Raw genomic sequence first — 12,327 nt, forward strand, 5'->3', positions numbered from 1 at the left:
AAAGAAAAAATCAAATATCTGAAAGATCTTTTATAATTGCTAGAGAATTATCATCCTGATCATTAGAGAGTAAAATAAGAATTTCTTGGGAATTGGGAAATTCCGGCACTGATCTTTATGATTCTTTTTTTAATTTACCTAGGGACAGATAATTAAGTTTATAAATACCTTAGTAGTACTACTCCTGCACGATAATTTAAACGACAGCATGTTTATATTATTGTTTGATTGTTATGGTTGTCATGCATCGTTGAACTCAAAAAGGTTGTCAATGATAGAAGTTAAGTGCATACTGTAATGTTATACAAAAATATTTTCGGCAGAAATGTTTTAATGAAGAAAAATCATAATTATCAAGCATGTTATGGTTTGAGTTATCATGCGGGATTCATACAGGAGTACTCATCAAACATGAATTTAAATGTACACAGAAAACTTTTATTGTATTATTTCAAACAAAACTGAAAAACAGTAAAAGACTGTGCAGTATTTCTTCCAGATTCAAATCATCGAGAAAGTCAATGTTACATACATCAAAATTATAAGTTGGTTAATTAAGACGAAAAATTAAACATCTGAAATACTTCTACTTTGAAAGTGATACAAATAATACTGATCTATGATAAATGTAACTGAAAATGAAATATCATGGAATTCACAAAACACAATGCCTATATATAAGGTACATAATTTTATGACTCCACACATTTTAACTCTTGTGTAAATAACTTAATGAAAGGTAAGATACTAGAATATTTGTGCAAAAGTATTTTAGATATAAAATTTAAAAAATATAAGGGACAAAACAAGTTTAAATGATGCTAAATTACATCCTTCAGTATTTGAGAATGACAAAATTTAGCCATGTGGAGCTTTTTTAATGCCTTGAAGAATTATCGTCAATTTGTCTTAATTGTGGCTGATTTACCCATTTTTAGTAAAAAAAATAGGGAATGTTATTTTAGGAACAAAGATTTTAAACTCCTTCTGTCTCATTTTATTTCCTGTAATGTAACATAAAGCATACAAAATTATAAAGATTTTGATGTTTTATGTTATTAGGGCAGATTGAGAGGTCAGAAATGCTCAAATTTTCAGGTTTTAACCTTTTTCTGCTGTTTTAGCCAAAAAAAAAAAAGAAGATCATGTTAAGACTTTTTAGTGGAGTAATTTTAGGATATTTTTTAAGGAAATTAAAAAGACCTGAATGGTTAAATAATTGTCGTTTAAAGATGAAATGTATAATATAATAAAAACTGAAATTTCCTTTGTTTGGCCATGCAGTGCCACACATACTAGACATTGCTTAATTCTTTAGTAACTTTAATTTCAAACAGGAAACTCTGTGATTCAGTGAATTTTAGGTAATATTTATATAATTGAGACATTTTTGTAGTTTCTGAAAGTAGATTAAGGCTTAAAGCAGCATGCCTCCAGATCGTTCGACAACAAAGAAAATTTTTTTTTAGATAGCTTGAAATAAATGCTATATTTCTTAAGAAGGCTTTAATTCTTAATTACTGACAAACTTTAATTATGTTACGGAAACACATGAGAATTTGCTGTTTTTACTACTTTTTTACGATGAAAATTGAAAAGCGTTTGTCACGCTTTTACTTCAGGTAAACTGTCTCAATTATAAATATCTATATTTTGAAGTCATTATTCACTACTTCAGCTATAGCGCTATTGGTTACAACAACGGGAAAATGTCTTTATTGCCGCGGCGGTCCAGGGTTCAATTCCTGGCTCGGTCACCTTTTTTTCTTGATTTGGAACTTTCAAAATACTTTAGAAACAAAAATTCATATTCTAATGTTCATAATAGGACCAAACTTCAATTTGAAAGAAAGATTATTTTTTAGCCAAATCTGGAGGCATGCTGCTTTAAATCTACTATGTATATCATGCAGTAAAGATTTTTTTTATAGAACAGATGGAATTTAGCTGGACTTTGTATCAAACTCTTAGAAGAGCGACGAAAATAATACTACATGTTACATGATTGTTCATATAATGTGAAATCATTATTTAATTTTCATGGAGGAATAAATTTTACATGGATAACACTGTTGGGTCAATCCATGAAATAAAATCACAACAAACATTTCAAATTCGCACTCATTTTATGATCAGAGGTTGAATCCACAAATTTATATATAGAGGATATTACATGAATGTCTTTTTATATTGAATTTATTAAACGAGTTGAATAAAATAATAAAATGCGAGGCTCTGCCGAGCATTTTATCAATTTTATTAAACAAGTTTAATAAATTCAATGTGGAAAGTCACAAATGTAATATTCTTTTTATCACATGTTAGACATAAAAAATCAACTTTCTTTTACTATATAAACAAGACAATTTGACCGACGTCGCCAATACTATAAATGACATCAACATCAAAGCTTTATTACACTAGTGTATTATCATTATTATTTAACGTCACACTGACACATAATAGGTCATATGGCAACTTTCCAGCTTTAATGGTGGAGGAAGACCCCAGGTGCCCCGTGCATTATTTCATCACGAACTGGCACCTGGGTAGAACCACCGACCTCCGTAAGCCAGCTGGATGGCTTCCTCACATGAAGAATTCAACGCCCCGAGTGAGGCTCGAACCCACATCGATGAGGGGCAAGTGATTTGAAGTCAGCGACCATAACCACTCGGCCATGGAGGCCCCACAAATTTATATCACCACAAATAACCCATTCTGGTCAAATACACGAAATTTCATGCCCACGAAATGAAATGAATTCACAGTAAATAGACATTGCTACCTGCTAGGTTACATAAGACACAATATATAAAAAAAAAGGTAGTGCAGAAATCGCGATACGTAAACTCTAAAATCATTGTTAAGATTGGTGTCGCTCTTTTTAGTATTTTGATATAGTATAGAATAACCTTAACCTTTATGCTTAAATACTGTTAAAACAATGAGTTGAAATTACAAAAAAAGTAATTTCTTTAACTTCCTTACAAAAATACAGTTTCTCATAAGATTAACTGCATAATTGAGCCGTGCCATGGGAAAACCAACATAGTGGGTGTGCGACCAGCATGGATCCAGACCAGCCTGCGCATCTGCGCAGTCTGGTCAGGATCCATGCTGTTCGCTAACAGTTTCTCCAATTCCAATAGGCTTTAAAAGCGAACAGCATGGAGCCTGACCAGACTGCGCGGATGCGCAGGCTGGTCTGGATCCATACTGGTCGCACACCCACTATGTTGGTTTTCCCATGGCACGGCTCATATATTATAAATCATCAGTAATTTCATTTTCTTGGGAACCATGACACAAATATACATGCTCGAAAGTGATTTCAAATTTAAAACAGTTTAATCTTGCACATTAAATAATTGCTAATTATTGCCTGCATCAGTTGTCAAATTTCCCTGGCTACCTGGTACCTGGCTCAAAACATCATCCTTTAAAATGCACTTTGCATGTTAATTGCCAATTGATAAATATATGACTATTCAAAGAACCACCCACCATATTATATAAAATGTTAAAATCATGCATCAAACGTAATAGCTGATTTTTATCCAAAAATTCTCAAAGACTTTTCCACTTCTTTTCATGAGATTGGGACTTTTCCCAATTTTTGATAGCTAGGCATGACACCTGGAATTATTTTCATTTGTTTCCAATCTTTTAAACTTGCCCGATACCAGAACTTACATTATTTAAAGGTTTTGTTCTAAAGAAGTCGGCTAAAATGTAAAATGTTGTGGTTTATAACGTAAGAGACAAAGATTTTCAATTTTTGAAAATAACAATAGGTATAATGCATAAACATTATCTTTCAGTTCATTTAAACTGTAAATTGATTTATATATTACAAAGCAAATATATTTAGAAACGACAAAATTACGATCAAACATGTCCAGCGTTTTATTCCACGCATACATTATCTCCTTATCATGTTGTCTTTATATCAAAGCCCGTCTTTGTTCTTTGTGTGTCAGTACAATACATGTTTGTTTAGGGCTGTTTGTCGAATCTCTTGTTCCTCTCCGTGACATAAACACACATACAAACTCGTGAATTGTCTTTCTGAATGGAGCAATAATAACATAATAGAGTACAAAATTTACGGAAAAGTTTATACACTGAAGAGCATTGGTAATCATTGACACGAGTAGGTATCCGTAAGATTGTTTTGCGCCTTTGTTGGAATGAGAAAAGTAAATGAATTTCGATATCTCTGATGGCGCTACAAGGATGAAAAACAGAATGATTATAGCAATGAGGGTAATGTTTATTCTCCGGTGTGCTGAAAGACATCCGGCGTTATCCCGACTGTGGAGCAACCGAAGCTTCTGACTCGCATGTAGAGCTTTAACAAGACGAATGTTGCAGTATAGCAACAATATCAGCGGTATGAAGTTCCCGATTATTGCCCACAGAAGTTTATGAGTATATACAAAGTTTGGTTTCGTGAAGAAAACACCGGTATCCAGATGTACATACTCTGTTGAAGATTTGCAGTCTGCTCTGTTCATCTTGAACCGCCAGATGTATGGCAAGTTAAACACTACACTAAAGAAAAATAGTGCCAGAATCGCACCAACTGTTTTTCGAAATGAAATGAATTGCCTGGAATGGAACGGATGACAAATGGCAGTGTACCTCATGACGGCTGTGAGGACTGTTAGTAGTGTACTCGATAGTATAAAGGTACTTATAGCAAAATTGGAGTACATCTTGTAGTACACCATGAAGTTTGTCACTTTATACACCTGGATTGTGCGATTGTCGAAGGCTTTCGGGAACGTACAGATACAAAACATCATGTCGGAGATGGCGAGAGCAATGAGGAAAATAGTCGTACAATATTCTATATCATCCAGAGTCTTGCACATTTTCTTTTTCGAAAATACTATCACATTAAGAATGTTTCCAAAAAATCCAAACACGCAAACTGCCGGAATAACAACAAAATACAGCACATAGTAGAGTTGGTCCAAGGTCTTGATTTGCTCATCACTAAATGATTGGTTTCTTGATGGAACTTTCCAGTCACTGCAGTTTCTTTGAAAATTGTCTAAAAGAATGCTTGTATCGTAACTCAGATTTAGAGCTTTTAAATTAATACTTTCTAGGAAATCTTCAAAGTCGTATCCGGATGTGGTTAAATTTGACATGTTTATTTTTTTATTTCTTATTTTTTTTTGCTTCTACGAAATTATTAGAAAAACTCCATTTAATCAATTGTCACAAAATATATTGTCAATTAAATCTTTAAATTAATGTCCTTTTGCCAGCTGCATCAATTATGTCACTCTGTATTTCTATTAATTATTTCATAAAAAATCTAATTCTCACTAATGATCTTGTTGTTAGATCATTCACTGAATACTGTGAAATAATTATTTTCTCTTCCAGTTGCTTATCACTGTGGGAGAGTGGCAGCGACAAAAGCTCCTGCTTGATTGATACAATGCATTTTACTCTCTGACTAGTATTGCTTTTTCTCTTTGATTTTTTATTCATTACCCATCCTTGCAGTATCAGAGAGACTCAACTATTGGCTGCAAAATGTATCCTGAAGTTTTTCGGAGAGATGTGAGATTACCAATGAAAATATACCCCCATCAAACTAGAGTATATCAGGATTGTACTCTCATAAATGTTAAAGCCACGTGCCTCTAGATTAATATTAAAATTTAAAAAAAATATTAAAATGGAGAGCAGTTGATATCAGATATTGAAAATGATAAACCAGTATTGTTTAAGTAGGTTTTTAAATTTTTAACATATAAAGTACATCTGAATTCCTTCTGTTTTGCATCAAATTTCAATTATAAGAATTTTTTTACATAATCCTGTTGATTACAAAAGTGTTTCAGTAGATATATAGTTCCTAAAATGCACAAAATCACTTTAGATTTTAGTTTAATGCATGTACTAATCAATTAAAACATTTTCTAAATTAAGAAGAAAATTGGCATAAATCGGGAGGCCTGCAGCTTTAATGGTAGGAAGGAAGGTGTATCATTAGCTCAAGTTTGAACTGGGGTCAGTATGTTATAAGACTGATGTTCTAACATTGTCTGATACTATGATTTTGTTCGAAGATAATTTACTCCTTTCTGTATCATTAGTAGGAAGAAAATAGTTGATAGGTAGCTTCAAGCCTATAATTTTCACAGTGCTGTCGTAGTCCTGAAAATAGAAATTGATACCGTATTACTTGATGACAGGTGTATATAAGTTCTTTCATGTACATGTATATAAGGTCTGTCATACCTAGCACATTATGTAGATCTAATACAATAAATTATTATGATAACTAGATTTATTAGATTTTAAGAATAGTCAGAAAAGTGGAGCAAACAACTAACAGGATGATATTTAAATCTATTTACAGAGAAACCCACATTTCATCTTCAGAGAAAATTTGCTACTGAAGTATAAAATTCCTGTTTACGAAGATCACATGTTTTAAAAATAGATTTTGTCAGTAATTTGGGGTATAATATTCAGTGTGTTTAAAAATTGAAATTCTAATCAAACGTTTATACAAAATCATATATTGAATAAATTTTGATTTCTATATCCCTAAGTTCATTCCTTTCATCCTGACAGTCGAGACTGCATGCTTTGTTTTTCTTCCTAATGGGGTTACAGTGTATAAAACTTTGAAGGGAGATTCTCTCACAGGAAGGTGATGGTGTGTCCATTAACCTTTAGTCTGTTGCCAGCAAGTGATTCTGCCTTTGCGACCATGCAGACTAAGGATGTACAGGCTGATCATGGTCTGTACAGTTCGCTGTTCAGTCAGTTAATTTTCGGTGAACAGCCCTTCAAATAATAAATGCCATTGCCCAAATTGAGTGATGGACCAGTCCATTTTAGAAATTTAGCAGGCTAAAGGTTAAAGATATTTTTTACTGTAGTTTGAAGTTTTTTTCTGTAGGTGTGTTTAGACAGTGTTTCTTTAGATTTTGTTTATTTTCTTTTCATTTCCATCGTTCTACACCCGCCCGCTTAGCTCAGTAGGTAGAGCGTCGGTCTACGGATCGTTGGGTCGCGAGTTCGATCCTCGGGCGGGGCGTATGTTCTCCGTGACTATTTGATAAACGACATTGTGTCTGCAATCATTAGTCCTCCACCTCTGATAATTCATGTGGGGAAGTTGGCAGTTACTTGCGGAGAACAGGTTTGTACTGGTACAGAATCCAGGAACACTGGTTAGGTTAACTGCCCGCCGTTACATGACTGAAATACTGTTGAAAAACGGCGTAAAACCCAACACAAACAAAAAAAATCCATCGTTCTTCCCCCCTTTCTACACAGATGTGCAGGCTGCTCTTGTTTTGCACTGGTTGCAAAGGCAGAATCACTTGCCGCCAGCAGGCTAAAGGTTAAGATTGCTGACTTAAAATCATTTGCCCCTCACCAATGTGGGTTCGAGCCTCATTCATGGCATTGATTTCTTCAGCTGGCTTACTGAGGCCGGTGGTTCTACCCAGATGCTTGCTCATGCTAAAGTTACACATGGAGAGGCACCAGGGGTCTTCCTCCAGCGTTAAAAGCTAGAATGTCACTGTATGACCTATAATTGTGTCAATGTGATGTTAAACCCTAGAGAAATAAAACGATAGTCCAAATATATCAGTATCATGGCAAAGATTTATGCAATAAATGCATATACACAAAAATAATATAAGCACTGAAATTAAGCATTCAGTAGAGATGGTACCTAAGGCCACGTATTCAACGACAACAACAACAAATCAAGTGCAAAACTGAAGCGGATATCACTTATCCCACGCTAGCAATATTTTAACCTAGCACCGTTCAGTAATTACGGGAACTTTTGACAGCAAAACCGGCTTCGTTATTTTGATGGATTAGCTAAAGAAAGGTGATTGTCATTTCTTTTTAACTAACGCAACCATTTTATTTATACTAATGACCGTCTACATTATATTAACAGAGGTTTCTGTAACGGCAAATTCAGCGGGGTAAATGCGATTCCGCCATGCCTTGGTCAATATGCAAATTAGGTACATTTGTAAACACAAGGTGCGTGTCATAAAAAGTGAAATAACTTCTTTCGGCACAGTTTTTGGCATGGTTTTGGTGTGACCATCAGATAGAATATACATTTTTATATCGTTCTGTTTTTAACTCGTACATTTTGAGGCCTTGAATATTCTTGGCAAACGAAATTTGTAAAATGTTAAGGGATTCGATGTCGTAAAATTCTTATAGTCTATTTATATTTTTTCTCAGGAATAATGTTTTCTGTCCTATGATCATACCATACCTGTAAATTTTCGACAGTAATGAATAAAAATAATTGTCTTTGAATTATTTCTTTTGAAAATGAAAGATAATGCTCAACTTTTTTTGTTTGAATGATTATTCATAGATCTTGAAGTAAACTATATTTTTGGGAAACACATCCGAATCTATGCGTACTTTGGTCACATAACTAATTAGTCCTAGAAGAGTTATCTGTCACTGGCTTCACTTTTCCAAGTAGGACCAAATTTTTCGGATTAAATATTGCCTTTCAGCATGAAAAATGAAGTATGAAAGTTAAACCATTATATAATAGATGTACTCCGATATTAAGTGTTCAACAGAAAATAATATCAGATGCAATTTGAATTTTTAGGTACCATCTCTACATTCAGAGAGATATTTATTCTGCCCTCCTTTGTCACATCAATAAGCAGGCAGGAAATACTGGGACAGCTTTTCACCAATCTCTGGGAGAATTGTGCTTTTGTGGAGAATGGAGTTAATTAACAGGATCTTACTGAAGAGGAACTGTATAGGTCAAGATTGCTGATTGAATGTTTCAAACCAACTCTAATAAATCAGATTAATTATTACTATATATCTATACAATTTTGTTAAGGAATGGCATATGATACTGTTAATTCCCAATAACTAATGTCTTTGTAGCACCCCCCCACCCGAACATGTCTGTTTGTCCGTTTGTCCGTTTGTCTGTTGTTATGAACTAGATTGCCTACAGCTCACATTAATGACCCGATTTAGTGCATACTCGCACTGAACAGCCCTTCTTGCAAGACCTACAAACTGGTCTGTGTATAAATGAGCTTGACCCTCATAATTATGAACTTCACCTTCAAACTTGAAATCTTAGTAAACATTATATATTTTTTGGTTAAGTCATTAATAGATACATTTGTTTTGTTGGAACAGCTTAAATATAGGTAGAAAAAGTCGCAAAAATGAGAAAATAAATTTTTTTAAATAATCTGAACTTTGTTCAGTGTAGGTTTTAGGTATGGTGGATGGTTCATCATGAACATTTTTACTTAAATATTTCTGCTGCAAAACAATTGGTCAGAATAACACAACTTGGTCTGTAACAGAAATAGAAAAACCTTCTCATTAACAACTTGATGAATCTTCATCAAACTTGATCTGTAGCATCATTATAAATTATGGTCTTCTCAAAATTAATTCAAATGGAGATACTTGCTCCCTTTTTATACCCCCACCAAACATGTTTGAGGGGGGTATATAGGAGTCAGTTTTGTCGCGTCCCATCGCGTCCCGTCGCGTCCCGTCCTGTCCCGTCGCGTCCCGAAATCTATTATCTTAGTTATTACCAAATGGATTTGATTCAAACTTAAAATACATGTTCCACCTTATCACCCACATCATGTGACACAAGGTGCATAACTCTTGACACCAAGTTTTCATGAATTATGTCCCCTTTTACTTAGAATTTAAGGTTAATTTTGTTGTATTTTCACTATATCTCAGTTATTACTAAATGGATTTGATTCAAACTTAAAATAGATGTTCCACCTCATCACCCACATCATGTGACACAAGGTGCATAACTCTGACACCATTTTTTTATGAATTATGCCCCTTTTTACTTAGAATTTAAGGTTGATTTTGATGTATTTTCACTATATCTCAGTTACTACTGAATGGATTTGATTCAAACTTAAAATAGATGTTCCACCTCATCACCCACATCATGTGCCCACATCATGTGACACAAGGTGCATAACTCTGACACCAAGTTTTCATGAATTATGTCCCCTTTTACTTAGAATTTAAGGTTAATTTTGTTGTATTTTCACTATATCTCAGTTATTACTAAATGGATTTGATTCAAACTTAAAATAGATGTTCCACCTCATCACCCACATCATGTGACACAAGGTGCATAACTCTGACACCATTTTTTTTATGAATTATGCCCCTTTTTACTTAGAATTTAAGGTTGATTTTGATGTATTTTCACTATATCTCAGTTACTACTGAATGGATTTGATTCAAACTTAAAATAGATGTTCCACCTCATCACCCACATCATGTGCCCACATCATGTGACACAAGGTGCATAACTCTGACACCAAGTTTTCATGAATTATGTCCCCTTTTACTTAGAATTTAAGGTTAATTTTGTTGTATTTTCACTATATCTCAGTTATTACTAAATGGATTTGATTCAAACTTAAAATAGTTGTTCCACCTCATCACCCAGATGATGTGACATAAGGTGCTTAACTCTGACATAATTTTTTTATGAATTATGTCCCCTTTTACTTTAAATTTAAGGTTGATTTTGATGTATTTTCACTATATCTCAATTATTACAAAATGGATTTGATTCAAACTTAAAATAGATGTTCCACCTCATCACCCACATCATGTGACACAAGGTGCATAACTCTGACACCAATTTTTAGCTCGACTATTCATAGAATAGTAGAGCTATTGGACTCGCCCATGCGTCGGCGTCCGCGTCCGCATCGGCGTCCGCGTCCCGATTTGGTTAAGTTTTTGTATGTAAGCTGGTATCTCAGCAACCACTTGTGGGAATGGATTGAAACTTCACACACTTATTCACTGTGATAAACTGACTTACATTGCACAGGTTCCATAACTCTATTTTGCTTTTTTACAAAATTATGCCCCTTTTTTGACTTAGAAATTTTTGGTTAAGGTTTTGTATGTAAGCTGGTATCTCAGTAACCACTTGTGGGAATGGATTGAAACTTCACACACTTATTCACTGTGATAAACTGTCTTACATTGCACAGGTTCCATAACTCTATTTTGCTTTTTTACAAAATTATGCCCCTTTTTCGACTTAGAAATTTTTGGTTAAGGTTTTGTATGTAAGCTGGTATCTCAGTACTCACTAATTGGAATGGATTGAAACTTCACACACTTGTTCACTGTCATGATCTGACATACACAAAGCAAGTTCCATAACTCTATTTTGCTTTTTTACAAAATTATGCCCCTTTTTCGACTTAGAATTTTTTGGTTAAGGTTTTGTATGTAGCTGGTATCTCAGTATCCACTAACGGGAAAGGATTGAAACTTCACACACTTGTTCACTGTCATGATATAACATGCAGTGCAAAGGGTCAATAACTCATCTTTGCAATTTACAAAAGTATGCCCCTTTTTAAACTTAGGAGTTTTGGGTTAAATTCTTATATGTAAGCTGGTATCTCAGTACCCACTAATGGGAATGGATTGAAACTTCACACACTTGTCCACTGTCATGAGCTGATAAGCACTATGCAGGTTCCATAACCCTATTTTACTTTTTTACTAAATTATGCCCCTTTTTCGACTTTCTTATTCATTCAAGCGACAAGGCTGTTAAATAGTCGAGCGTTGCTGTCCTCCGACAGCTCTTGTTCATGAATTATGTCCCTTTTTACTTAGAATTTAAGGTTAATTTTGATGTATTTTCACTATATCTCAGTTACTACTGAATGGATTTGATTCAGACTTAAAATAGATGTTCCACCTCATCTCCCACATCATGTGACACAAGGTGCATAACTCTGACACTAATTTTTCTTGAATTGTGTCCCCTTTTACCTAGAATTTAAGGTTAATTTTGATGTATTTTCACTATATCTCATTCTGATTGGCTTAGAGCCAAAGGGAAGTAACCTTTTTTTAACTTTTGTACTGAGTTTCTTCCCCTTAAATTCCAGGAATTAGTCTATTTTTAGAAATCCTATTTTTAGATTTTCAATATTTTAGGTATTTTTCTAACTTTTTTATTATAAGTCCTATGTAAAAAGTAAAAACATTTTTCTGTGGTAACATGGGTCGGTAAGACACTTTTTTAAATTCACTTTTAGTGTATCTCTAATATTAGAGATTTAATATATTTACTAGTATTACTATACTAGTATTATACTAGTATTACTTATATGTGGAAGCCCAGGATGAAGTACTCCAAAGTATTTTTAAGATTTCTTATGGTTGCCATTCTTCTGTGACAAGACCGTATGGTGGGGGTATGAGTCACTCCTGTGACAGTTCTAGTTG

The 12,327-nt window shown here is 33.9% G+C and overlaps 2 protein-coding genes across 2 annotated transcripts in view; one reads left to right on the forward strand and one right to left on the reverse strand.

The window, feature by feature from the left end:
• The window catches only part of LOC123549763 (alpha-1-macroglobulin-like), a 644,650-nt gene that overhangs the window by 136,699 nt on the left and 495,624 nt on the right, over positions 1–12,327 (forward strand). The gene's annotated exons all lie outside the window — the stretch shown is intronic.
• On the reverse strand, positions 3,507–5,685 carry LOC123549766 (FMRFamide receptor-like). Its single transcript, XM_045338114.2, has one exon. The coding sequence runs from the start codon at positions 5,160–5,162 to the stop codon at positions 3,948–3,950; it is 1,215 nt and encodes a 404-aa protein (XP_045194049.2). The 5' UTR covers positions 5,163–5,685; the 3' UTR covers positions 3,507–3,947.

The sequence above is a fragment of the Mercenaria mercenaria genome, chromosome 6 (genome assembly GCF_021730395.1).
Source record: "Mercenaria mercenaria strain notata chromosome 6, MADL_Memer_1, whole genome shotgun sequence".
Classification (NCBI taxonomy): domain Eukaryota; kingdom Metazoa; phylum Mollusca; class Bivalvia; order Venerida; family Veneridae; genus Mercenaria; species Mercenaria mercenaria.